The sequence below is a fragment of the Chroicocephalus ridibundus genome, chromosome 2, assembly GCF_963924245.1.
Source record: "Chroicocephalus ridibundus chromosome 2, bChrRid1.1, whole genome shotgun sequence".
Lineage (NCBI taxonomy): Eukaryota > Metazoa > Chordata > Aves > Charadriiformes > Laridae > Chroicocephalus > Chroicocephalus ridibundus.
In genome coordinates, this window is record NC_086285.1 from 103,878,957 (window position 1) to 103,905,934 (window position 26,978).

General features: G+C 41.2%; 2 protein-coding genes across 3 annotated transcripts in view; both read right to left on the bottom strand.

Moving 5' to 3' along the window:
* Positions 1-12,501: 12,501 nt before the first annotated feature.
* Positions 12,502-19,282, bottom strand: BLOC1S4 (biogenesis of lysosomal organelles complex 1 subunit 4). Of its 2 annotated transcripts, XR_010069985.1 has the most exons (6): positions 19,009-19,282; positions 18,543-18,614; positions 17,440-17,541; positions 16,821-16,955; positions 13,213-13,460; positions 12,502-12,962 (listed from the first exon to the last, which is right to left on the bottom strand). XR_010069985.1 is itself a non-coding variant. In XM_063326380.1 (5 exons), exons 1-5 carry the CDS (start codon positions 19,222-19,224, stop codon positions 13,362-13,364), a joined length of 624 nt encoding a protein of 207 aa, XP_063182450.1. In that variant the 5' UTR covers positions 19,225-19,282; the 3' UTR covers positions 12,502-13,361. The 2 variants fall into 2 exon arrangements, 1 of the variants encoding a protein (XP_063182450.1); XM_063326380.1 differs by having other exon boundaries at positions 12,502-13,460.
* A 908-nt stretch (positions 19,283-20,190) lies between these two features.
* The window catches only part of PARD6G (par-6 family cell polarity regulator gamma), a 69,100-nt gene continuing 62,312 nt past the window's right edge, over positions 20,191-26,978 (bottom strand). Inside the window, exon 3 of the mRNA XM_063326382.1 lies at positions 20,191-23,108. Within this exon, the coding sequence (XP_063182452.1) occupies positions 22,249-23,108 (860 nt within the window). The 3' untranslated portion in view covers positions 20,191-22,248. The remainder of the gene's footprint in view (positions 23,109-26,978) is intronic.

Consider the following 26,978-nt stretch of genomic DNA (forward strand, 5'->3'; position numbering starts at 1 on the left):
AATCGTGGCTGCCTTCTGATAAGCGGAGGCTGTGAGAAGAAATTCTGCTGACAAATAATTCTGCTGCCACAGCGGGCACAATCCATGAGGTTAATTCATACAACTAAATACTTGTTAAAGTTTTACCCAGTTACTGTATGTAAAGTTGAAACAGGCAAGTGACAAGGCAGTTTGAAGTATAACTACATTTTATGTCTAAAAAAATCCCTTTCTGCACTACATAACCTGTAGAAAGTATTAGTAAAATGCAACATAAGATTTTGCAGGTTAAACAGGAACCGTGCTCATTATTTATTTCTGTAAAAAGACTTGGATGTGCATACGCTTCATTTTATCTGCGCAAGCACAGTGTGCCACTGTTATCTTCACGCTACATCGAAATACCTCAAGCTAATCTGGCAAGTATTAACTACTTCAACTATGGTGAACACGATGCTTTGATTTGACTTCAGAAGTGCTGCACCTCTCCAAACAATAATTCAGTTACGTGTTTCCAACTTCCATCTTTCCTCGTCACAAAAAATCATCTGAGGCTAATCCTTCACAATTTTTCACAACGCCTTTCAAAATTTTGAGGTTCTACTTGGTTTTGTGCCAAGTCTGCTGGCTTAGCAGGTTTTAATTATCCTTTGTATGACTCTGGAGGCTGAGCTCCACGACAAGAAAAGAAAGGAAAACTCAGAAATAAAAAGATGTTGGGTTTGGTTTTCTTTTTCCCTTTTTAAACCAGCGGCAGCAGCAGGTGGGGAAGACAACATCCCTTCACTAACACACTGCTCCTCCTGAGGTTGCTTCACTGGCGAGGCTGAAACATCGTCCGAGGGGGGGTTACTGTCTTATCGCTGATGGGATCACCACCCAGAGGAGGAAACCGCAGAGTGTGAGATCACACTCATCTTCCCTTCGCTGGTAGCAAGGCAGGCAGCAGAGCAGGAGGAAGACGTCAGATAAGGTGCAGATGGAAATCTTTTCCCATTCCCTCTGCCCTGAGAGTGTTGGCTGTTGGCTGAAGAGCAGAGTGGAGAGCTGGAGCTGGTACTATCAATCAGAGCCCTTTATCTGGAGGTGAAAGCTGTTGCTTTATTTGCCTGCAGGAGTGAACAAACCACGGGCCTAGCCTCTAAAAATGCTCTGCTACGCTTGAAATTCTGGGTTGCACTAGTCCTAGGACATACATCAGTGCTCAGCAATACCCTGTGCCACCCTATGGCCATGACAAGGAGTAGAAGGGAATTCAAATTTGCATAACTGGGAGTCTCTGGTATTTGAAACGTTCATTTATATCCTCATAGTTGATTGTTAAATTTTATACTGTTTATGTTTTAGATCTTTATAACATTCAGCTGCATTATAAAGCGTTATCCCCTCGGGACCTGGACTGCTACTAAGAAAGCAGTATCAAGATCTTCATACGTGACCAGAGACACCTGCTTGTGATTTTCACAACATCCTGTGCAATCATAACTTGGAAAAGAGGGTTTCTCTAATCTGGCAAAAATCCAGTGTTACCTACAGGAAAAAAAATGGTGCTTTTCCTGATCGGAAAACAAGGAAATCAAAATCACTGCTCAGGCATGAAATACGAAAAGCATCAGTCCAAAGTAAATGCAATGACTCATCAGAGACTGGAAAGCAATGTAAGCTGAGATACACAAAAACAAAGAGGAAGAAGGGAGCTAGGCTTTTTTAGCATTTTAACATTAGCTGATGAAATTTCCACGCTAACGACTATTGCTGATCTTATCAGATGAAAATTTGGAGGAAGTATGTACAGCAATAATTAAGAATGTAATCAAGTCTTTGAAAATAAGCCGTTAAATAAAAGCCACTGATAGGGAAACTTGCAAGCTGTAAATCATTAATATCTTTTTACCAATTTCAGGTAGTATCGAACATACTGGAATCTGAATGGAAACAAATGGGATTTCCCATTTGCTTTATGATGTATCAGAGCTCCTCCAAATGCATGCTTGTTTAATTACTGCATGATCCCTTTACGCAAAGAAAACACTAGGATGACATTGGTATTATCCAATAGTGGGCACTGGAAACTATTTTACAGGAACAGAAATGCCCTAACACAATTAGATCTTGAGTCCAGCATTCTGCCTCCTATAGCAACACCTACTAAACATTTCCGGAAAAGACGCACAAAAAGTACAATGTGGATTGGCTCATTTTTAATTGTTCCATCTTTACGCTAAAAGGAAAACAGAGCAAAAACAGCTGGCTAGAAAAAGTAACACTTAACTACTAAAGACTGGTGTGATAAATACTCTTTCTGGAAATAGGTTATAGAGCACATAAGAAGGAAAAATGCAATTTGAAAGGAAGTGCTTGAATCACAACAATCAGGGAGTTTTAGAGCTAATTCATCTGCAGTACAGCTATTTCATCTGCATCCTGAAAGTCTGCGGCTAAAATTTTGGTGTCAAGCAAATATGTGACATTCAGATGACAAAACTGATTCCTCCTCCTACCCCGTCTTCCCTTTTCTCCCGCCAAAGCAAATCCATTTCACCTAGCCGCATCAACCCTTTCTCTTTACCTTCATGTGACTGACCCTAATGCTTGGAGTCTCATAACCTCCTCTGGTGCCACCATACGTAAACCCACGTCCTGCTTCACTTTCTTGTCTCCTCTGGAAGCTTCCTGCACCCCATCCCACCAGCGGTTTCTCTTCACTGTCCCCCAACACTGCCCTGTGTGACCTGCTGTTCACATTGTGATCAGCCCTGGGTAGCCACAGGCACTCTTGGGCTTCCCAACAGACTGCTTCAGGGCACGTGGACTCAGCAAGGCCAGTGTGGTGGAACTGGCAGTGTGAATTTCCAGGCCCAGCTGGGACTGTGCTGCTGCCTCTTGTCTCACAAAGCCACGTGTCTTCACAGACACGTGCTGACAGCCTCCATGTAGGCTCTCCAGTAGCTTCCACCAGGCAGACATATACAAATAAATCTGTAGAAGCTCAGGACTAGACAGATGTCTTTTTGACAGAGCAGGAAACCCCAGGCAGACCCCAGGTTACCTGTTGTCTTCCCAGAGGTCTGCCTGCACACAGCTGGGTACCAATCTCCACCTGGCAAGCGGAGATGTGGCAAGTGGACTGTCTGTTGTGAGGGCCCCAGTAGCACCACGGATTTCAGCCTGCGGGTTTCTGTTCCAGCAGCAGCGCAAGTGCTGCCTGTGCAGATCCGCACCTGCTTGCAGGCAGGTTCAGACACATTTAAGAAGGCCTGAGATGAACCTTTTCACATGTGCACGCTCTGATGGGTCCAGTTGATACAAACGCCTGTCATCATTAATGTTTTGAATCATTAATTCATTCCACCATTTGCTATGAATCAGGTACAATTAGGCTCCCGCACAGACCGAGACAACCATCTGACAGGGCTGTCATATGTAAGCCCTGCCAAGGAGGCGTGTATGCCGCCCAGCCTTCTTTTAAACACAACACTAAGCAGTTTCTCTGTAAGTCCAACCATACATACAAAACGTTTGTGAGTAAAACTAAATATAATAAATCTGTTCTCCCCAGAGACTCTTATCCAGTGACCCTAAGGACCAACAACATTCTTATGAATAGATCCTATATGAATAACATCATATACGGTGTGTTCAGTTCTGAGCCCCTCTGTACAAGAGGGACATTGACGTGCTGGAGTGTGTCCAGAGGAGAGCTACCAGGCTGGTGAGGGGTCTGGAGACCAGGTCATATGAGGAGAGGCTGAGGGAGCTGGGCATGTTTAGCTTGGAGAAGAGGAGGCTGAGGGGAGACCTCATTGCCCTCTACAACTACCTGAAAGGAGGTTGGAGAGAGGTGGGGGTTGGCCTCTTCTCCCAGGTGAATAATGACAGGACCAGAGGAAATGGTCTGAAGTTGCAGCAGGGCAGGTTTAGATTAGATATTAGGAGGAATTACTTTACTGAAAGAGTGGTCAGGCCCTGGAACAGCCTGCCCAGGGAGGTGGTTGCGTCACCATCCCTAGAGGTGTTTAAGAAACGTCTAGATTGGGCACTTCAGGGCATGTTCTGAAGGGCAGAGATTGTAGGTTGTTGGGGTTTTTTTTCTTTTTTTTTTTTTTGTGTGTGTATCGTTGGACTCGATGATCTCAAAGGTCCTTTCCAACCATGAAGATTCTATGATTCTATGATTCTAAGAACCACGAGAGAACAATAAAATGATGCACCAGACTATCAATGCAAGTAGAAAACTGCATATTGAGGTAAAAGGAAAATGAGGCAAAAAATTATGGCAGAATATTTGAGAATATTCCTCCTGTCCCAGTTGTGCCAGGCTTTGCTTGTGGGACCCAAACTGGTAATGCCGTTTCCCCTGTAATGTAATCCAGGCTGTGTAGCAGGTCACAAAAATTTAACTTTAACACAGCTGGATATGTTAATTTTTATTGCAAGAGGCGATATTCACCTCTGCTTTCTAGTTTGGCCATAACTCGCAGGTTCTGAAGAGACTGAAAAGAACTGAGGGTACAAAAGGGTGCAAGGGTACAAAAGCAAGGCTGTTTCTGCTGTTTGTCTTTTCTCAGCACTGTGCTGCTACTGGGCGGCCACATCCACAAAACCCTCACACAGAAAACAGGAGACTCTCACTGCAGAGTAGTCACTGACTTTAACTTCTTCCTACACATTGCAAGATAAAAGTAGCGCGTGATTAATCACCAACAACAATCTTAAGGGCTGGATTCAAAGCCAAGCGTTTAGGGACAAAACGTGGGAATACTGTTGTCCAAAGGAGAGTGCGTCACGGGCACTGCCTTTCTCTCAAGGGGCCCAGCGCCCTCCCCAGCTGACATTCTTCAGGCTCAGTCCTTGACCGTCTAGATGTCTGGGAGTACAAGTGCACAAATGTCACCAGAGCACGGCAGTGAAATGCCCACTTCAGCCTCAGGATGTTTCTCAACATGGGCTGAACTATTGGGGTTCCAGCTTCAGAAAAGGACCTGAGGAAAACCCTCAGCATGGTCGCTCTCAACTAGGTCCATGCAGGAGCTTCCATAAGAAGTGTCACTTCCCACCTCTGCAGATGCTCAGGGTGCTTCCTCTGGACCCTGCCACGGAGAAAGACGTGCAGCCCCGATCGCTCTACAAGGGGCAGGGGCAGCTCAGCCTCAGGGTACAGAGAGGCTAAGGTAAAGAGGGGGAGGAGAGGGTACCCTGGAAGGACTTCTGGCACAAAAATAGGATCTGAGGGCATTCCAGAGAGAGTTTCTGTCAGTGCTACAAAGCTTTATCTTTCTCCTCCAAGGCTGCAGTGGGCTGAACCTGGTGCGTGGTGTTAGGACAGTTTACAGGCGCTCTGCTACAGCACAGTATCTCGGGCTGAGGTTAAACACCATTTTTCCCGGACCACTGCTCTGCGGCAATGATAAGAAAATGCCAATGACAGCCCAGGTGAGCACAAATACACACAGGAGTCAGGTGACGAGGCCAGCTGCTGACCTCCAGTGGAGGTACATCCATACATAAACACACTGACTCCACAGCATCTGCGGTTTCACCGCCTTGTACATAGCCCTGCAATCTGCTACTTTTCATATCAGATCCACATATGCAGCAACCTTTGTTTTATCAAAACCATCATCCTACTAACTGGAAGCACCTCCTGCTTAACAGACACATATTTAGCCATTACATTAAAATATCCTTGTATATGAACCATTTTATGAGTCAGAAAGTAAATTTGAGCAGTTACTCATGAATGAGATCACACGATTATGATAGGTCCTGAAAACGTCGGTTTAAATGTTCAGAAGAAGACAAAAAAGCACATCTGATATTGGGAATAACTAGAGAAGAAATAGAGAAGGCAGCAGAGAATGTGATTGTGGTACTGTTTAAACCTCTGATTTGCTTGTGCCTTGAATTTCACGGGCAGTTCTGGTTTCCTCATCTCCAAAAGAATAGAGCAGAAGTGGAAAAAGATCAGAGAATGGCAACAAGGGCATGGAAGCTTCATACGCGAAACAACAGAGCTTTGAGCAGCCTGGTCTAGTGGGAGGTGTCCCTGCCCACAGCAGGGGGGTTGGAACTAGATGATCTTTAAGGTCCCTTCCAACCCAAACCATTCTATGATTCTACGATTCTTCAGCCAAGAGAAGAGATCATGGAAAGGGAAGTTACAGACATTATTACAAGATGATGAGCAACACAGATGTCTAATGACTGTTGATTGTGTCCTCCAATACAAGAATTAGATGATATTAAAAGAAGTTTGTGGGAACAAGGTTAAAAAAAATGGATGTGGGATGCAGCAGAGAAGGTGATTTAGCAAGGAGTCTTTATTTTTGTATACATTGCCTCTTGTCCTACCAGCGGGCACTGCGGAGAAGTGTCTGTCTCCTTCTCCTTCATTCCCTCCCTTCAGATATTTATACACGCTGATAAGATCCCCTCCAGGCTGAACAGTCCCAGGTCTCTCAGCCTCTCCTCGTAAGAGAAATGCTCCAGTCCTGTAATCGTCTTTGTGGCCCTAGACTGGACTCGCTCCAGTACGTTCATATCTTTCTTGTACTGGCAAGCCCTGTAAAGACTTACCAGTGAAGACTGAGGCACAGAAGGCATCGACTACCTCAGCCTTTTCTGCCTCCCGTGTCACCAGAGCCCTGCTGCATTCAGCAGTGGGCCACATTTTCCCTGGTCTTCTTTGTGCTGTTTATGTACTCTTAGAAGCCTTTCCTGTTACCCTTCACATCCCCCACCAGATTCAAGTCCAGGTTGGCCTTGGCTTTCCTAACCCTACCCTGTAAGACCAAACAGCATCTCTGTCATCCCGCTGGGTCACCTGCCCTTGCTAACATCTCCTGTACGTTTCCTTATTATGTCTGAGTTCAGTTAGAAGGTCTATGTCTGCTCCTCCATGTCACTCCTCCATCATCTCCTCTCTAGCAGCTTTCCTACCTGACCTTTACATCAGGCTCTTCTCTTTGCAATTCCCCAGCATGAATTTCATTTCCATATTAGTGAGCCATTCAGGTCCTCAGAGATAAACTCCAGCACCATTACATCTGTGTTCCTCACACAGCTTTGGTTCAATCTTCATACTCCTGAAGAGTGCTGTTTACCACCCTGGGGCTATGCCTGTCTTAGCAAGTAGTTCATCACAGCAGGGTCAGATCTGTAAGGAGAAACCTGATGTCCAAGCTAAATGTTTCATTGAGTTTCATCTTGACTTAAGACTAGCTCAAGGCCAGCAGCATGGAATGAATACCCAACAGCAACTGTAGCATGTCAGATAAACTCCTAGAGCAAGTCTCTGGCTATATTTGATCCAAAAAGAATCCATTTCACACCCAGAGACAGTTCCATGGTGCAAACTAATGAGTGCCGGAATGCAAACTCAGATGGGCACTGGAATGTCATCTAGCCTGCTTTCGCTGATCTCCTTCTATTGTTGATTCTGTGTCCTCATAGTTTCATCCAACACTCTTGGCAGAGTCTTGACTTACCTCACTGGTACATGCAATGAGTTTGCAATGACACTGCTCATCTACCTTGTCAGCTAACAACATTAGAGTTGATTTTCCTTAGGCAAGATTTCTCTGGCATTACTGTGTTGTGTTTTCCTTCCTTTGACTACAGAAACACAATTAAATCAAGGAAAAGTCAAGCTAATAAATCCAGAAAGAAAATACGATTTTTGTTCAATTATATTTTTAGTACTTTTCCCCTCAATAAATATTTTTCCCTTAACAGTCTTCCAATACACTGGATTTTAGATAAAACAAGCGCGCTTCCAAAAAAATTCCCAGCAACCGCTGACACCAAGAACAAGGGCACCGCTTATCACTAGCAGTTGAATCATTGTACTGAAGTTGATAAAACGTTACTGGAAGTAGGCATCTGAGCAGGACGCACCGCCCACAGACATCTCTGCAATGACAACAAGAAGGTTCTTCCCAACACCTAATTTTTTGTTCTTCTTTCCTTCCACACTTCCAAACAAATTGCAAAGCCCTCCTTGTGGAGGAAAGGCCTAATCAAAGAAGCGTGAGGAAAACAGATGCTAATTCCATAGGACAACTTGTGGAAAAAGGAGTCCAGTACTCCGCTAGGGCACTTCCCTGGCTGCACATCTCACTGGTGACACCACCAGGAGGAACATGTCCCTCTGTCATTCAGCTTTGCTTGCCTTCTCAGGGGGACTCCAGGGAGTAGAGGGGTGTCACCCCTCACCCCTGTGTCTGGACGTCAATGCTGGGGCTGGACTGTGTGGCTTGGCAGGCAGAGCAGTCTAATGGTCTGGCAAACTCTACCTGCAAGTCCTACTGCTTTCATAAAAGAAACAGTAATGGCAGCCTGGTCCAGACTGTCCTTTCACAGTTCTTCTAGTCCTGTTAAAGCCCCTCTTAAAACTGTGTACTTGGAAGTAGTGTACCCTGAGGCAAAAAAAAGAAACTGTGAACAAGTAACAAAATTGCATATGCGTGTCAGGTCTGTTGTGGATCTTCATTCATACCTCCCGGTTCAGGGATCTTGCCTTCATCTGTTCGTGCTGCTCAAAGCTCTGCCACCGCAATTTTACGCCGTAGCATTTGTCCTGGCTTATCTCCTGGCTATGCTGTTTTCTGCCTCTCCCATTCCTGCACGAGGCTCCTACCATTCCTTTTTTTTCTTTTCTTTTTTTTTTTTTTTTGGTATGAATCAATCTGAACCAACTTTTCCGCCAGTCTGCAGTTCTCTGCAAACCTTTTAGATTGACTCACCTTCAGAGAAACTTTTCAGATGCTCCTGTCCTACTCAGTGCCAGCTCTCAGTTTTAAAGTCGTAGGATTGTGGGAATTCCAGCTATTGCTTTTTCTTTTTTTTAAAGGTTGCCTTCTAGACCACTTGCTTGTAAAGAAAATCCTGACAGTGTCACCCGTAAGAAACAGGTGGCAATTAATTTATTTTTAAATAACATAGGCGTCAACCTATTCTCAAGAAACTTACAATTTCTGAACATTGGGAGATGATAAATCAAATTGGAGTGTTATCTTTCTTTTCTTCATTGATACTCAGCAAGTGCTTCCCCCCCGCCAAATTCTGTCCCATTGTCTTTTCACTCAGAACCCTCTAAAGGAATCCTTGCTAACATTCAGTTCATTTTCTTGGCTCTGTCAGCTCATTTATGTACCTGTATTTTCAATATGCTTTTTTCAAGACTCAAGGTCCTGTATAGATAGCACGTTTGACTGAAAACATCATATTTTATAACTATTTATATAATTTTAATGACTTTTTTCTATTACTTAAAATAATACTCCATCAAATAATGTACAGCCAATATTGAAGCTGACAAAAATTAAATTGTGTTTTGAGTCTTCCATGTGGATTTTAGACAGGATACTTTGTTTTTCCTATCTTTTTGTTTTGTCTGGTATAATTCCAAAGGCATTATTTCAATTTTTCTTTTTCAAACTGGGTTATCTACAAGTGACTGCATGCAGTCTCACCAGTGTTGTTCAGCACTGCCCATGAGCAGTACCTTCCATTTCCCTTTTTTCTTCTTTGCCTCTTAATTAGCACTTCTAAGACATGGATCATCATGCGTAATTTGAATACTACTGATACTGTTTTGCAAAATCCTAAAAATGACCAGTGTTAAAAGTTTGTGCGTAGGTAACGTCAAGCAAGAAGGCAAAGAGAATTCCCTAAATCTCCGAGATCAGCTGGAGCTGGAGCCTGTACTACCACCTTTAGGCTGTACTACCACCCATCGGCTTAAAGTAGAATCTACAAAAGCAGCAGCGGACAAAGCCTCTACTCGGTTGCTGCAGCACAGCCTGCCACCGTAACCTAGCTCCTACGAGGCTCTCAATCCCCACGGCTGAAGATTCCTCATTCCTGATGGATTTAGCTGCAGTGGCTAGACAGATTACTAACCCCCGTTACGGAAAAAGAGTATCCTCTTTGACCATAGCTAAATGTGACAGGGATTTTGGCTTTTTAAGGCAGAGTTTCTGTCTGGGCATATGGTATCTTCTCGGTAGCTGGTCCAAGACTAGAATTTTTTCCTACAAAAAACTGAGGGAGCGTGAAAGTGTCATCACTTGAGATGTTTGGGGTTTTTTTTGGTAAGAGAACCTTAAAATATTTACCATTTTCAAATGTAAAGTTATCTTCATAGCTGTAGATACAAGTTGTCTTGCTCTTCTTTCTCGTTCTGGAAGATGTTTCACTCAGGATCACTCTCTACAGGTCAAGATCTTAGTATTTGGAAACAGTTCCTGTGCAGGACAGAATCCAAATTAAGCTTGCTATATCCTTCTGTAATTTCTTTAGGTTTTATAGCACCTGCAGTAGCATTGCTTGAGTAGAAGAAAATGTGTAGGTCCAAAAATAATTACATACAAATATCAATCTTTTCATGCCTACTTCAGGCATAGTTTATCATATTACCTAAATATTTAGGTAAGACAGATCACATTTATTTTTGTCCAGGAGCTATGAAAAATGTGGACCTCTGAATGTTATTCAGTCCATCCTGCGTATCTTGCGAATGGAGCTTTTGTTATAGGTATCTATCTTTTTACATCTTACAGTAAACAGGTGTCTTTTAGTAAGCTGCAGCATTAGTTTCAATTAGATGCTTGCCTAAAAAGTACCTAAGAATATAAAAACTTTTAGTATTATCTCCGCTAACATAACTTTAAAATTTTTGCTTCACATCACAGAAGAAAAGATTTGCATGTAGACTCTTTTGTTGGTATTAAACATGAGCTTGTTTCATACACTCAATAACCAACCCTTAGCAGCGCAGCTCATTAAACATAACATCTTGCTTTACATCAGTTCTATCTATCTGAAGAGTTCTTCATGTTAAAAACAAGTAAATTGCACTATTGTTACCAGTTGCATACCTCGGAACCCAAGCAAGAGGAGAAAGATGAACATTGTACAGAGAAAGATACAAGTACAGCTTTCTGGGCATACGAATATCGCTATCCATGGATTTTGAGATTTAGATTTTATTTGCAGCTGGCAAAAGTAGTAAATATTGAGCCTAATTCATAATATAGTTATTACTGGTTTTACACTAATACAAGATAACAACGGCAGAGAGAATAAAGGAATATTCTATGAGTCTTTCTTTACTGAGTGTGAACACTTGGGATTTTTTTAATGCCATTCGTGCTTGGTGAGACTGACCATGAACAAGGAGACAGCCAAGGTCATTCAAATTCAACAGCAGACTGCACATGTGGATCTTGTCAGTATTATGAGAATGCCTTAGTTTTATAACTTTTCTAGACTACTGTTCACATATGAACTGTCACCTTGTTATTCTGTATCATGTATTTTAAAAGCCACAATTTATTTATTGTCTGTACTTTTATAGCATTTCCTTAATAAATCTTCCATGTACTGTCCATTATTTTCAGTAATAAAAATATTTTGGAGCATTTACAACACAGAGCTATACTAGTTATAGGAGTTAATGGGTTTTGTTTGTGGTGTGCTTTGAAGGTATCTTACATTTTCCGTACGGCTGTTTAACCTAACTGCCCACTTCAGAATACGTGATTTTTTTTCTCTTACTAATATGAACAAGTCAGCTGCATAAGCTTGCTGAGATCTTTATTATTGTCCTATTTTAAATTATAACATCAGTTTAAAAACAACTGCACTTTTGTCACATCCAGCAGAGGGCAAAGTTGTTATTTAAGCAGTTGATTGTTTAGTTAGAAAGGTATTCTAAAGTTAGTTTAATTTCTTTTTTGCAACATCAGTATTAGTGCGTTTCAGAGTATTTGGCTGCAGCCCTACACTAAGTTATAGGCATGCAATTGCATTAGATTTCACTGAGGAGTGATAAATCTTCAGGGATTATTTATGCATAAACTGAAAGGTAACACACCTTTTGGAAATACAACTGTTACTGCAGCAAAACATCTAAAAAAATACACCTAAATAGTAAAATATGTAGATATTTCTGAAAGCAAGGAGGAGTATGGGGGGGGCAAGGGGAAGCCCTTCTTCAAAGTTAAATGTCTGTTCCTTTCTGTGTGTTTGCATGTAATTATCTTTCTAGACTTTTTATGTTAAAATTCAGGTAAGTTTTACATTAGAACTGCTTTTGGAGCCTACTAATTTTGACTTCACAATCTTTGTTTTAATTTTTACTAAACGTTGCTTCAGATACCGTTGAGAACCCGGTCCCAGCTGTTGTTGGGAGACAAGACGATACAGTAGTCAAAGCTTTGTCCATTAATATATAATCCTTGCTCTACAACTGCATACCTTTTTCTGTGCTTGCAACACAAAACAGCAGACACGATGTTGCTTTCCTAACGCATTCCTTATTCCTCTGAAATTTGAATTTTGGATATTTGTAGTGAGCTGTATAGGCAGTAAAACAGCAGTGATAAAATTGTTTAGAGGAATACAACAATTTATGATTAACACCTGCTAGATATTATACAAGGCTGTGTGCAAAAAAGGTTCTCTGAAACAATGGTGCGGTTTGATACGGTCAGGTGAAACGGCAGACCACAACAGGGGTTAGATAGCTGTTAGTTTATTGATAATATACTCTCACTGCAATCAGTGCGGGGAGCCCCAGTAACCACATGGAGGGTTATGAGGGAAAAGCAGACAGCCTGGTCAGGCACCCGATTGAGGCTCCGTCCAGGGACATCCCTGCCTCAACTTCAATACTTTTTGACAGGATATATATATAAAAATACATATATATATCGTGCCCACCTGGTTACACATCAAAAAACACAACACTGCAATAATTAGAAGCTAAGGTCACCGTGACCTCATGATCATCAGTGGTAGCAGGATATTTGCACATGATCTAGTCCCAGTTCACAAAGCATCGAGCCATGCCCTTGACTCCTCGCTGATCTTCCGAGTCCTCCCCTTGCAACTTGTATGTCCCAATGTGGTGCATTTCTCTGTACAAACTGCAGGGACCAGGTTCCAAAACTTGGAGTAGATGATTTTATACAGTTTTTCTTTCCATTCAATCAGTACATTAGTGAAAAAAAAGAAAAAAAAAAAAGACATCCTTGTCGTATAGCTATTTACACTTGCAGCAGCACAGATATTTGTGTTAAAAGATTTATGTACAAAGTATGTTTCCTATTATTTCACAATTCAAAAAAAAAAAAAAGCAAATGTATTCTTAAGTTTCTTCACCAATATAATCTGAAAATTTATACTGTGTTTAAGGAAGACTTTTGAAATAATGTACACAAAGATTACCTGAAAATACTGCCTGAAGGAAGACAATCAGAATGGCAATATGCCATCAATAACGCTCAGAAATGCAGCTATTTTGAGGTTAGCATTTCTTTTGTTCGCTTGGCTGTCTTTATTCTGGCTGATTCGTATCAATCCCAAAGTAAAAGTCATCAATAAGGTGCTTCGTTAAGACATGGAAAATAGTCTTCAGTCTTGAAGAGGACTGGAGGTTCATAGAGGGTCTGTTGTTGTCGTGAGGAAGACGATTTCTGCAAATAAGATAAGTTTATTTTTCGCCTTCTTAAAAAAGCAAGTTTTAAAACAAAGCCTACAGAGCTAAAATGCAAAACAAGAAGAGTTTCAAAGGCGTATCTCCTTAGTCAGGTAAATTTTTAATCATGGCTCAGATGGGTCTGGCATGTTCTTAGTGAAGAAAAGCAGCCTTTGACTTTTGGCATTCTATCACCTGAACAGACCTGAAAGTGTAAGCTATGCCAGCTCTGCAGGAGCCAAATGGGTAATTTTTTCCAGCTGATGGTATAGTCATTGTAACCTTCATCCTTCCAAAGCCATATACCTTTACCTTTCCTGCTCCAGCTTTTGAGTTCTCCTCAGCCGCTTCCTTTGAGTTAACCCTAGCCGGTCTTCTCATTTACTTAGTTAAAAAAGTCTTCACATGGAAGCACACCTAGCAAATGTTTCTTTCAAGAAGGTTGCTGCTCCTGCTGAGCTTCTTCATCAAGTACACGCTAGAATATACGTACTATGACATACCGTTAAAAATAATATGGTAGTGGACTGGGAAAGGCTGTTACACTGTTTTTCAGGAAAAGCGAACACATTTCGTTTAAATATTAACTGTACGTTGTTTTGCTATACCAATGCTATATGCTATACTCCAATGCAATTTGCTATACTCACTTAAAGAGACAGCAGCAAGGACCACTACTGCCTATCATGTCAGCCTTCCTGCATGTAAGTAATGCTGCACAGCAACACACACCCAGTGTATGTTTTCAATACATGGTCTTAAATAGAAGGCTTGAAATCAACACTTCATTCATGAAAAATGCTTTTTGACGCAGGAAGTGATTTTGATGAACTACTTTGCAGAGCTCTCAGTCAGCTTGTCTGCAGAGTTCTTCAGGTACTTTTTTGCCTGTCTGCAATGAGGAAATTAGTCTTCACCAATGATAAAATTAAAAGTATACCAAACATCATTAGTATACCTCCAGTTTGGAATGATTTTACTGTACCAAAATGAGGATATAACTAAGCATAGCTACCAAACAGCTAAGTGGAATTTCTAATATTCAGTTGAACTGTGTATTTGTACCCTCTATATGAAATCTCCTGTTATATACAGAATCACTGATTTATGACATTTAAATTGTATTTGTCTTTAACTTTATGATACCATTAATCTCTCTGAAATAAGCTTGGTTTGCCATTCAAGTTGTAATGAAATAAAAAAATATAAACAAACATCGGATCTATAAATAATGGACATTATCAATGTTCTCTGTATCTGAAATTTTGACAAATGTAAAAGTAATCTTTGAAATCAAAGTTCTGTTTTTAAAAATTATTTCCTATCCTGTATTGCCAAATAAGAAAACACCTTGCAAGCATGGGAAACTAAGGTCATGGGTATTCTGCAACTCATGACACTGATTTAAGAGGCACTATATTTGCAAATGTGAAAGAAGGGCATAATTTTAATCCAGTAAGGGAATTCATAGGCAGGCACAGTACTCACAGTTGCCTAAGTACACATTTATGAGTAGTTATCTTTGCAGCTGCTTAGGAGACATTTTTAACTTTTGAGAGAGTCTACATCCTTAGTGATATTGTAAGTCTTAACAGTACTGTACTTCACACTGCCTGGTATTCACAAGGGAAGAACTCGAGGCAAAATCTGAAAGGGAGATTTTGAATACACAGCTTGAGAAATACAAAATATATCCTTTGTGTAAAGAAACAGATACGTTTAAATGGGAAGACAGTGAGGGGACTCAACTGAATTAAAACTGTAGCAGAAAAACATGAGCTATAGCTACAGTGAAAATCATGACATCAGTACAGCCTTCTTTTCCAAAGGACTGATATATTGAGTAAGCCAGTTAAATGTTCGACATGAGGAGAAATCTCTATAGGGATTTTCATTCAGACATGCTTGTGTTTACTAGTGAAAATAGATCTTTTACCATGCAATACACAGTACCACTGTGGAACAGTGACCTGCCTTTTAGTTAATCAATTAATACCAGTAATTTCTGAGGGCTGATTTTATTGCTATCCATACACAAACCAAGAAACCACTGGACATGCCAGGTTCAGCTTGCTGACACTTTCAAAGACTTCCCACCTTATTAATTATGGTAAAAGTGCTAAGCTGATAAAAGCGTTTCCATGCAGCACTATAAAAGCACTTTCTTAGAACTTCCAAAATTTTCAAATGAAGATTATAATTCCATGGTTGACAACTGTTTTTAGCAATGAAATGGAAAATATTGTTGAATATTCAAGGCAACTGCTGCAGTAGTTTGATTTTGTAATTGGTTCATGAATAGCAGCTTTGTGTGGTTTTTTTTTTTAAAGAAAAAATGACATCTCTCTAAACTTAAACACCAAAAACAAAGAATGGTGAAAGAAAAAGAAGGAATGAGAAGTTAACTAACTTAAAGACAACATGAAAATAGCAGTGGAGAACAGGTTTCCTGAACTAAGTCTCACCAAGACAATATGTATTCTTTTTCCATCTATTTTTCTCTGCTGCCACACATGCTTGCAATATGTAGGAACACAAATACCTCAAAGAGCCACAAGCATCTTCCCCTCCCCTTCTGCAAACCTACTTAATTTCAGCATTCTCACCAGTACTATGATACAAAAACCTAAACTAGTACAGGACGAACACAGAAAAAGATAAAGAAAGAATCTGGGAGCTGACAAGATGCAAAGAGGAGTACTTATAAATGGTGTATTGGTAGGCGATGCCAAGAAGCATGAGGTGTACAGAAGATTTGTTTTTTTATTTTTTTATTTAAACCAGGAGGTTATTTTAAAACTAGGGCACAGTGCCAGTTTAAGGTTAGGTAAGGCATCTCTCTGAAACATACTAGAGAGAGCACTTCAAGTGGAGAACTTCTGTGGAGAAACAGTTCACCTGTAGTAACAGGGAAAGATGGAGAAAAACACACCCTTAGAAAGCTTAACAAGGCGCTTATGTGATTACTGAACTGTGTGGACTGAGTACAGGCAGAACCTTTATTTTAAAAATATTGTGCAGTGTAGCTTTCATGTCCTTTTCTGTAACATTTCTGCAGTGATATTATTAATGCAGTACAATCCTTTAACAGTGTTGTCCGTACAGGCTCTTCCTACTTGCTTTATATACCATCAGACATCAGGGATGCTTTAACATAAAGGCTTGTGCATTATGTGCTCGTTTCTGCCCTTCTGGGTTTTTTTTTATTAAGTCTGAGAACTTTGCAAAAATCCTAATACAGTATATAAGTGTTTTACAGTTAAATTCAGACGTATGTGTAACAAACTTACTGTTTTAATCATCCACTCTGGTAAGCAGAGCAACTAAGCTGGTCATGTGCTAACAAAAGCTTACTTACATTAAGGAAGGATGGCATGCTGATTGTGTGCAAGATTTTCTTGAATGTGCTTGGAAAAGCTCCAAGGTCTGTTTCTGCTTTTATGACCCGTTCTTCCAGTCCAGCTACGCTGCTTCCAATCATCTTCACAAAAGCCTAGTGTGAAAAAACCCAAAGAAATCCAACTTTTTCACTAACAAATAAAAATAGAAGATTATGTATTTCACGACAGTGGTGAAAGTTCCATTACTTAAATGAGAAGGAGTCAAAACCACCATGCTTTATTTCCCTTCCACCTACAACAAATCCATTTTATTGCTGAAAAATTACTTGAGATACTTACAAGGCTGCAAAACCAGGTTAAATCAAACAATCAGTCTTCCTTTCCCTATTTTCAAGTAACTAATTTAGATTTCTTAGAATTTAGACTTCTATCTGCCTTTCTACTAAAAGTGGGAACAGGGATTTGAATCAGAGTTTTGAAGCTTTACCAGGCATCAACAGACTTCTCACTCAACTAGTTTCCAAACAGCTCCCAAAACAATAACTTTAAAAGAAACTTGACACGCAATTACAGTATATCATTGATTCTTCGCCCTATTGAGAAACAGAATACACCTAGAAGATATCAGATACATACCTCTAGTTTGTCAATCTTCCTGTATATCTGTCTCATTTCCGTAGCTTTTGTGTAAATTTGAGGTATACTTTCATTGACAACTTGAGAGGAATCACTTCGAATCTAAAATGATCAAAGAAATAATACAAAAGCCAATGAATAACCCAAAATGTTAAGTAGTAGATTTTATTCTGGAAACTAGAGCTGTGCTCAAATTAACAGGTTAAAACTCATAGTTTAAAAATACTAGATTAGTATTAGTATAAAAATACTAGATTAAAACTAATAAGCTAGCTTCTTTGTACAGTTTAGTAAGTGCCTGTGAATAAAATTTATTTTGTGTAGACAAGTATTTACCTTTATAACTGTATTAAAAATAGTCTGCCTCAGCCTCGTAAGAATTAAGAGATGCAACATTTCCTAAGACATGCTCAAGACATGCTAAAGAATCAAATATATTACACTAAAATTTTTACTTAAATTGTACTACCTGTATATTTCCTTAACTTTACTAAAAAAAAAAAAAGACTTTTTTATTATTGGTTAAAAAACAAACAAAACAAAACAGCAAAGTTCCCCTAGAGCAGTGCAGGAGAACCACATGTGCATGCTTTAAAAAGACAGCCTGTACACCAGTGTCAGCTTATAGAAAATTCAGTGCCCCTGTCTCCTCACATGCAAAAGTGAAAACAAAGCTGCCTTTCTGATGAAAGGGTCTCCTAAAGACAAATCTAGCTTTGGAGGTTTGGCAACTCTGATTAGATACTTTGATTACAAAACCCAGAGAGGATGGGTTTTTTGTTAAAGGAGAAGCAGCACACTATATTGTCCTTTCAAGTATCTAGCATTATGCCACCCAAAATTGGATTCCACGTACGTAAAGGACAAATATACAAACAGAATTATAGAACTATGCAGTTATACAGCTATATGGGTATATTTGCTCTGACATGAAAGTTCAGTAGTTTTCATCAATGACTTATTTAATTGTCAAGTGTGTTTTCATACCAGAACCTGTCTGTCTAGACCAAAGGCTGCTTCCCATCTCATGTTTTTAAATGAGAGGATACATATTAAACTGCATTCTGACTTCAAAACCACAGCTACGTGCAAGTTATACGTACCATGTCCAGCATTCCCACAAACTCATCCACTCTGGTCAGCAAATCTTCTAGACTCTTGTCTAAGCTTTCTATCTGCAAAATGGAAATCTTTTCAAGGTACTTGAAAACAGACTCTCCCAAAGAAAAACCTCCGAGTACAGACACCGGCCCGACTAAAAACAGTTTAATAGCAATCCCCCGGCTTTCCCACCTCCCGCCGTCGTTAAGCGCCCGTGACCAGCCGCACCGCTACGTCTCGGCCTGCCCAAGCGCCCCCCCAGCTCCTCTCACGGGCCCAGCGTGCCCAGACGCCCCGCTCTCTGCGGTCGCCCTCCAGTGACAGCCCCGGCCCTCCCGCTCCCCGCCACGGCCAGACGGGCCGGGCCGCTGCCGGGGAAGGGCCCGCCGCTGCTCCCTCTCCCCGGGGAGCCCGGCAGGCCGGGCCGCAGGGGCGGCGCGGAGGCCACCGCCCGCCCCGTCCCCTCACCTGCTCGCTGAAGAGGCTGCGGTCGGCCAGCAGGTAGGCGGAATAGGCGGCGGCGGTGGCGCCGAGCGACGCCTCCCAGGCGTCCTCGTCCTCCGGTTCCCCGAGGCCGGACGCGCTGCTGTGGCTCTGCGAGACGTTCCCGCTGTCCGCGCCGCCGGGGCAGGTGGCCGGCGGGTCGGCCCCAGCCCTCTCAGCCGCTGCCGCGGCGGCCGCCATGCTGCCGCCACCGCCGCGCGTCCCCGCCACGCCTCGGGCCGGCCAACGGCCCCTCACGTGAGCGGGGCGGGGCCGGCGCAGGCGCACTCCCCACGGGCGGCGGCGCGGGGAGAAGCGGGGTGTGCGGCCGCGGGGGTGCCGGCCGCGCGTGAGGGCTGCTCCAGCCTCAGGCTCCGCAGGAGCCGCTGCCTGCCTGGGTCCTGCCGGGGGTGGTGGGGGCAACGACAGAAAGGTGGCTACTCCTGCCAGCGCCTTTGTGGAGGATTTGTCCTTTAAAGAGGACTTAACGTCCCTCTGGTCCCTCAGCCACCCACCGTTAAAGCCCTGTCCAACAATTTAATGTCGTACACGAAGGGGTGTCGATGTGTGAAACCTAAATGGTTTAGCCTTGCAGGGTGAAGTTCATCTTAAAAAGACAATTAGTATAAGACGACTTCAGTTATTGATATGATGCGTGCAAAACCAGAAGCTTTTTTTTTCCTTTTAGATGATGCAAATGGGCACAAAATGCTTCCACGTCTTAAAAGTTACGTTGCAAAGTAACATCAAAGCATCGATGTGTCAGCTTTGGAGCTATTCACAGCTTCTAACTGAAAGCTTGGGTACAATACTTTTGAGGTATGAGATACAACTTTTGTTTCCTTCTTCTGACACGCTGAAAGAGTCTGGATATTTTATTCAAGCCGGCTTTATTTGGAGAGTGACAGAGCGGGGCAGGGCAGCACTGAGCCACAGGCACCCAGGGCTTCTTCTGAGAATCCAGGTTTGAGTGTAGGAAACTACTTGGTTCCCATGGGAATCAGTATAACAGTACCCTTTAGTAAAGGCAGTACTGAGGAAAAAAAAAACACTATGGGAAGAAACTTGGTACCAGTAACAACCACAGGAATCAAAGTCTGTACTGGTAGAGAGAAAAGCATTACTAAAATGGTTACGTATTTGCAGAGTCATCAAAACCAGGTATCTTGTTTCCACAGGGAAGGGAGACGCCTCTAAGGAAAGATGTGCTTGATATAGCGCAGAAGTAAGACAGTGCACATTTTATTGCAGACAGTCACATTTTCATCAGTTAAATAAAGTAAAATGAGTAACTTCAGCCAGAAAAATCCACTTTTATATAAAAGTAATCTTATTTAAGGTGTAACAATTTTCCTGATAAAATGATCTGATTGACTGAAGCACGTCCAGGTATTCATTTTTTTACTGCCCCAATAATCAGATTTTTTTTTTTTAAAAATGAAAACCTTTGGTAAAGTACAAACACAGCTTTAAGAGGAACAGAATCAATGTTCTTTTCTTACTGTGCTGTGAAAAATAAGTACAGTTCTATAACCGCTGTGATACCTAGAAGAGGTTTAATTATAGTACGTGAAAGAATTTTAAAATAAACTTTTAAAGCAAATCTAAAAGAAACATACTACGTTCAATGTCCCAAATATATTTAACAATGAGCAGAAGACTGGTTGTTCCACAGGTATTCTAAATGAGCGACAATGAATTAGTCCACACATCATTTGTCCAGCCATTACAGATCCCAAAATGGAATGTAATTTTTTTCAAACCAAGACTTCTGAATTTTCATATCCATACAATATTTAAGAAATGTCTATTCCACCATATAAAAAAGCTTTAATGTACTACAAAGTTAAAAACAAAAAGAAAATGACATAAGCTAAAAGTAGAAAAATACATTGTAAAACATTTCTATTTTGTTCCTTACACTGATCAAGATATAACAAAATATTTTAGATTAGACCACTTTCATAAGTTCACGGCATTTTCAGAAGCAGACAGTTATCGACTCAACAGCCACTGGTTACCCACTAGCCAGCATCCAGTGAAGATGCCTGGCCATCATGAACATCCAGTATATTTTAAGTTTCTAGAAATCCTGTGTAGATATTAAGCTTTATGATTACTAGAAGAGTCCAAAAATAACAGAACTATTCTAAGTTAGGTTTGACAGTCAGTCAGCACCCCTCCCCTGTATAGCAATTACCCAATCTTTTGTAAGGAAAGGCCTTGTGGATTTAGGTTGCCACAAAGGTACAAGCAGGGACCCGCGTCAGCTCTGAGGTGAAGGGGACAGTCCTACCACACTCCTCCATTTTTGTTGCTTTCTCGCTTGCATCCCTAAAATTCACATGAACCATGATATTAAAAAAAACAGACATGATGGGGAGGGAAAGTGGGAAGAGAGGTATTATCTAATAAATATCGAAAAAGAATACATTTACAGATAATGGTGCTGAACCTAGTTTTAAGCCTTTATTGTCACGTTTTTCTTGCCCCATGCAGCACGTCTGTGCTGCAGGCAGCCCTGCCTCTGACCAGCGGGTGGAGCTGATCGCACAGCAATAACAGCAACATCCTCCAACCTTGCCTCCTCAAGCTTTTTAAAAAGAATAATAATATATATAGTTTCATTTGGAAAAGCTATTTGCAGCATCTCCTTAACGTTGTTACCACCGGAGTAGGAAACCGCTACTTTTATAGAGCTTGTCTGGATTAGACATAAGGTTGCAAATATGGTGTAAACAAGTTAGTGGAAGGTCTGTATGTAACACAGAAGATCGGATGGCTATTAAGAAGCACTCTCTTTTAACTGGTGTTAGAAGAAAACCAGATTCCACCTCAAATAGACCTGTCTGTTACTATTAAAATCTAATTTATATACATGCATGTATAAATACATCCACCCATGCATTCAAACCCAAGTATGTGGCACTGCCATTGGCGGCCTATATGACTGCTTAGATTTATACCAACTAAAACAAATTTGTGTTCTCACTTTAGGGCTGGGACATAAACCAGGTTTTACACTCTGTCATTCTCCTGACAAATTTTGCACTGCATGACAGTTTTATGTCTAACTCCAGATGCCACATTTCCTAGAAAGCAACAATTTTCTGCACCCATGAGGTCTATGAGAATATCAGCTCTCTGTTTTGTGCATAGCATGTTTCAAGAGTCAATTTTCCCAATTGGCACTTAAGACTGAAAGGAGAGTTGCGGGAATTGCTACTAAAGTGTAATGACTGTTCCATCCTCCTCGATACCTCCTCTGGGGATAACTAGACTGTGTCGGGGATCAGTTTTTAAGGAACTGAGTAATTTGTGGATGTTGCCGTTGCTTTCTCGGCCAGAGTTGTTGTTGAGCACCAGGTCCCTTTGAAGTCTGTGGCTAAGGCTGCTGCCGTTGATTCGAGAGAGGCTACTGGAAGTAAGGCTGTGCAGTTTGGGAATGTGCTGTGGCTCCAGACCGCCCTCGATGACAATGTCAGCCTCTTCATCGCTCTCCATTTCATCAGGGTGGAAGTTCTGCAGCACATGGGACGTAGGCAAGCTATGGTGACTAGCAGTGCTGTCTGTCGACTGGCCAGAGCTACCAGACATCCTACTGCTTCGAATAATATTGTTCCTCTGGTTTGCTGGCTTGACTGTGATAATAAGATTATGGCTGTTGGCAATCATCATGTCTGTGACTTGGTCAAGAGTCTTTCCTGCTACTTCAATGCCATTAACTTCCAGGACTTCATCATTCACAGCAAGCAAGCCTGTGCTCTCTGCTAAGCCTCCAGGAACCATACGAGAGATGAAGATACCAGGTACTTTTTCTAGTCCATGAGGAGTAACCCTTACGCTGGTGCCATCGCGAATGTAAAATCCTAAGGGTTTCTCACACCCATGTCGATACAGCCTCACTCTCCTGTGTGTTTCAGGAAGGATGTCCACATCGATAATGGAAGACACTGGTCTAAAATCATGAGGCATGCTAATGTTAATGTGGGGACGCCGGCGGAGGTTGTCATTGCGGAGTGTCACCAGAGCTTTCTTTTTCCTTGATAGTGTGTTGGTCCCAAAATTACTGTAGTCCACTTCATCTGAAAGAGAAACAGTACCAATGTATCAATCAAACAGAAATAATTCAACAGGGCATTTTCCTCTTAAATATGGTTCAGTGAAGCCACACTCCTCATAATATGGAAAAAACCAAATTAATTCTTCCACTTACTCTGACTGTTTTTACATTTTATGTCTATCAGCACATCCTTCAGGATAAATGAGTTGTTTTCAATGACTACCCGTATTTCTTCCATATTTTGAGGGAAAAAGACTTCTGATTTTCAACTCTTGTTGTCAGCTGTGCAGAATCTAATTACTTGCAGCTGCAGGCTTAGATGTGAGACTGTATTTTCAGAGTTGGATTGTAATTTTACATAGACATCTCAAGTGGGCAAGGAGTGTATACACATTTCTAACCTAAAAGCCTAAATCGCGGAGTATTTTAACATCCAATACACAGCCTTAACTGATAGCAGACCTTAGGTACAAACATGAAAGCAAGGTGTGATAGAGTAGCTGGATATGCGTTTTTAGCCTAGCCTTTTTTAATAAGTGATTTATGTTAATATGCATCCCTCAGTACAGCACTTTTCTCTTTGGAATATTTTACTTCATTTTATTGCTATCAGATTCAGCTGAGAAGTGCTAAAAGCACCAAGTACCAAAAAAGTTCTGTGTAAGCAAGCAGCCTGGTAGAAAAGAGAAGCAGGGAGAAAGAAACTGCTCTGCTGCCTAGTCCATATGCTAAGGGTCCCAGAACAGACACAGACTCACGCACTCCTGCCCTTGAGAGGAAGATCCATAGGAAAGCAGCCTACGTAGGGTCTACTGATTAAGAAATTGCTTAAATATTTCTGTCTCTGTAGTGGTATCTCAGGGGTACATGCAAAATGATCACCTTTAAATCTGCCTAATAATATAACAAGTTATTCCATATAAGAAGCTCATGTTGTGCTTTGCATAAAAAAAATACTTAGCCATGAAGTTGTTAATGTACAAAATGCATCACTGCATTTCACATTAAAAATACTGTGCATATTTTAAGCATGAAGCATGCAGTAGCTGGAAAATTATTTCACCAGGAGTTTAAGCATACTAACACTTTTCAGATAAACTGACAGACTTTCAGTTTATTCCACTGTTGAAGACGAGCAGTAAAATACGAAAAGTACAATTACAGAACTGCCACTAAGAAAATCTTCCCTCTGACAAATTCACCCTGCGTAATAATGTTCGAGAAAGTAAGACAATACCTCTACCTGATAATGGTTGAAAAAAGATGTGTTAGTAAAAACAAACTCATAATTACATTTTTATTTCTTGCAAGGTCTCCTTTTCAAGTCAGCTTTCAAGGCATATTATTGGCAGACTTCAATGAAGGGACACTAAGTTACACAACTCAAAGGACACTAAAAAAAAAAAGTGCTAAGCAGCAACCTGATCTAACTGAGCCTGCTCGGAGCAGGGTGTTGGATTAGCTGGCCTCCAGAGGTCCCTTCCAGCCTAAATTATCCTGTGATCCTACATAGCTGGGAAAAAAAAATCGTTTTAAGATTTCAGAAAGAGTATTTCTGCATACTCCTATAACTTATTTACACTGGCTTTACTAGCACCGAGGACATCACAAGGCATCTAGAAGGTCATCCTGAAGGAAAAGCTTCTGGGAAATAAAGATACTCATTGAAAAAGTTTGTTGTGTTCAACTTCACACTCACCTCTTGTCTCTCCTCCAAGGCCATTCAGAGCCATACCACCCATACAGGCCCTACTGTGTTATTTAGACTGCAGTGGCACAGAACTCCAAGTCTTTAAAATAACTCAAACATGAGAAGCTCACAACTGGTTCCTGGAAGCATATACACAGCCAAGACAGTGACTGTGTGGAGATAGCATCTTCTCAAGTCCACCTGGTGAGCAGGGTCAGTGCAGTTGTCTACGCTTTTGAATGCACAAGCCACCTGTGGCAGCCAAAGTCAAGTATTAATCCTTTTCTTTCATCAACAAGATCACCATCATCTACACTCACCTAGACTTTAAGTTTTGATGGATGATTTTGAAGGTTGGCAACAAATACTTTCACCTTGTAAAGTATGGGTCCAGAAGAGATGTCTTTCATCACCACAGCCTCAAACACTGTGCCCTGCTCACCCTCACAATTTACTGATAAGGTTCTGCAACAGCCCTACAAAAACAGCTTGGGGATTCAGATCTAGAATTGAAATTCTTCCTCACTTGAAACACAGCGCTGTAGAATAGTAGCACTGTATGTTAAAGCCCAAGACAACCTTTCTCCTAAAATTTCAATTTAAGATGGCAAATAAAATTACATGTGGGTTTATACGTTTAAGACTGTCTCTTGCAGTACTGGCAAACCAAACTCAAAATAAAAGCTGCATCCCTTAAAGACTCAGAAAATAAGGTTGGCAAGTGCAGTTTATTGCACTTGGGTGAAATGAAACACACACCTTACTTATCCATCTATTCCCTGAAAGCACCCAGGTAATTGTTCTCTCCCTCTCTCTCTACGTTAGTGTATTAATACTGAATTACTTTAAGGCAAACTTGCAAAAGCTTTACAAAATAATTTACCTGGGAAGATTTGTCGATAACACTGTTTTCTTGCCTTAAATTAACAACAACTCAAGAGTTCATTCTCACAATACGTAAGTTTGCAATGATCAGTCAGTAATGTCACAGGAGAAGTATGATGGTCCTCCTGACACGCATAGGTCATTTCTGAAGCAGCTTCCTTTGGCTGAACCACCACCAGGGCAATGGCACAAAAGAAATGGTTGTTTTGTGCCTGTGACCTCCTCACCTGTGCTCAGCCCACTAATCTGTCTCCCCAGATGACTGCCAGCATTCCTAACCTCTGAGCAGCTTCAAAACAACCACCTCCTTTAATAATGAAAAGCCCAGCTTACCACAAAAATCTTTTTTCCTCCAAACATGAACCAGGCAGAAGCAAGGATGATATTACAAGTGATATAGGCTACTCTCAGTGTTGGACCACTGACCATTTTTGGATTTAGTATTTCACGGCTGAAGCACAATTAAAAAAAAAAAAAAAGAAGTCCATGTTCTGTTGATGACTGGATTTTTTGTGTTTTTAGAACAGCGTCAAGCATTAGTTACCAACTCTGACCCTAAAGAGGATTACATATGAGAAGGATGAAGTCCCAATTTTAACAGGCAAAACTATTAAAACCTATTATAGGTTGGAGAAATGAGAGCTAATTTGGAGAGCTTCTACCAAAAAAAAAAAATCAACTAACTATTTTCTAGAAAAAAGTTAAACTGCAGAATACATGCTCCTTGACAATACAGAGTTTATTACATTATTTGTATTCAAGATGACCCGCTCACTAGCAATTACACCTGCTTGGGACTTCACCTTAAAATTAAAAATGAAACAAACACAGAACAGAACAGCTCCCCCCTTGCTATTCAGAGCCACTACTGTTGCTGCAGAAATTAAGCAAAGTATCTCTGCTGAAGTTTAGCATCTTCTGTTGCTGTAGCTGCAGAAAGCCATCGGTTCCTAGCACAATGAAAAAAAGAATTTCCTTCCTCACAAGGTAACTGGGAGAAGTCAGTCTACTCCCTCTTATCAAGTATGGGGTGGTCAAACAGAGGTGTATTGCCTATTTCCAGTAATGCACTGTTCAGCTGGCACACATCAGACTGAAAACTATATCATTGCATAATTTACGACGACACACTTTTAATGGAAGGTCAGTACCACATATCTTAGGTTTTGAGTTTCTCGCCATATAGGATTGCAAGAAGGAATGCCACTTCAGCTAATGGAACAGACTGCTTGATGCCAGGTCTTACGAAGACCAGTATATACCATATGGAACCAGAGAGAGCTCATTTTTCTTGTTTCATTTGTTACAATATCAAAT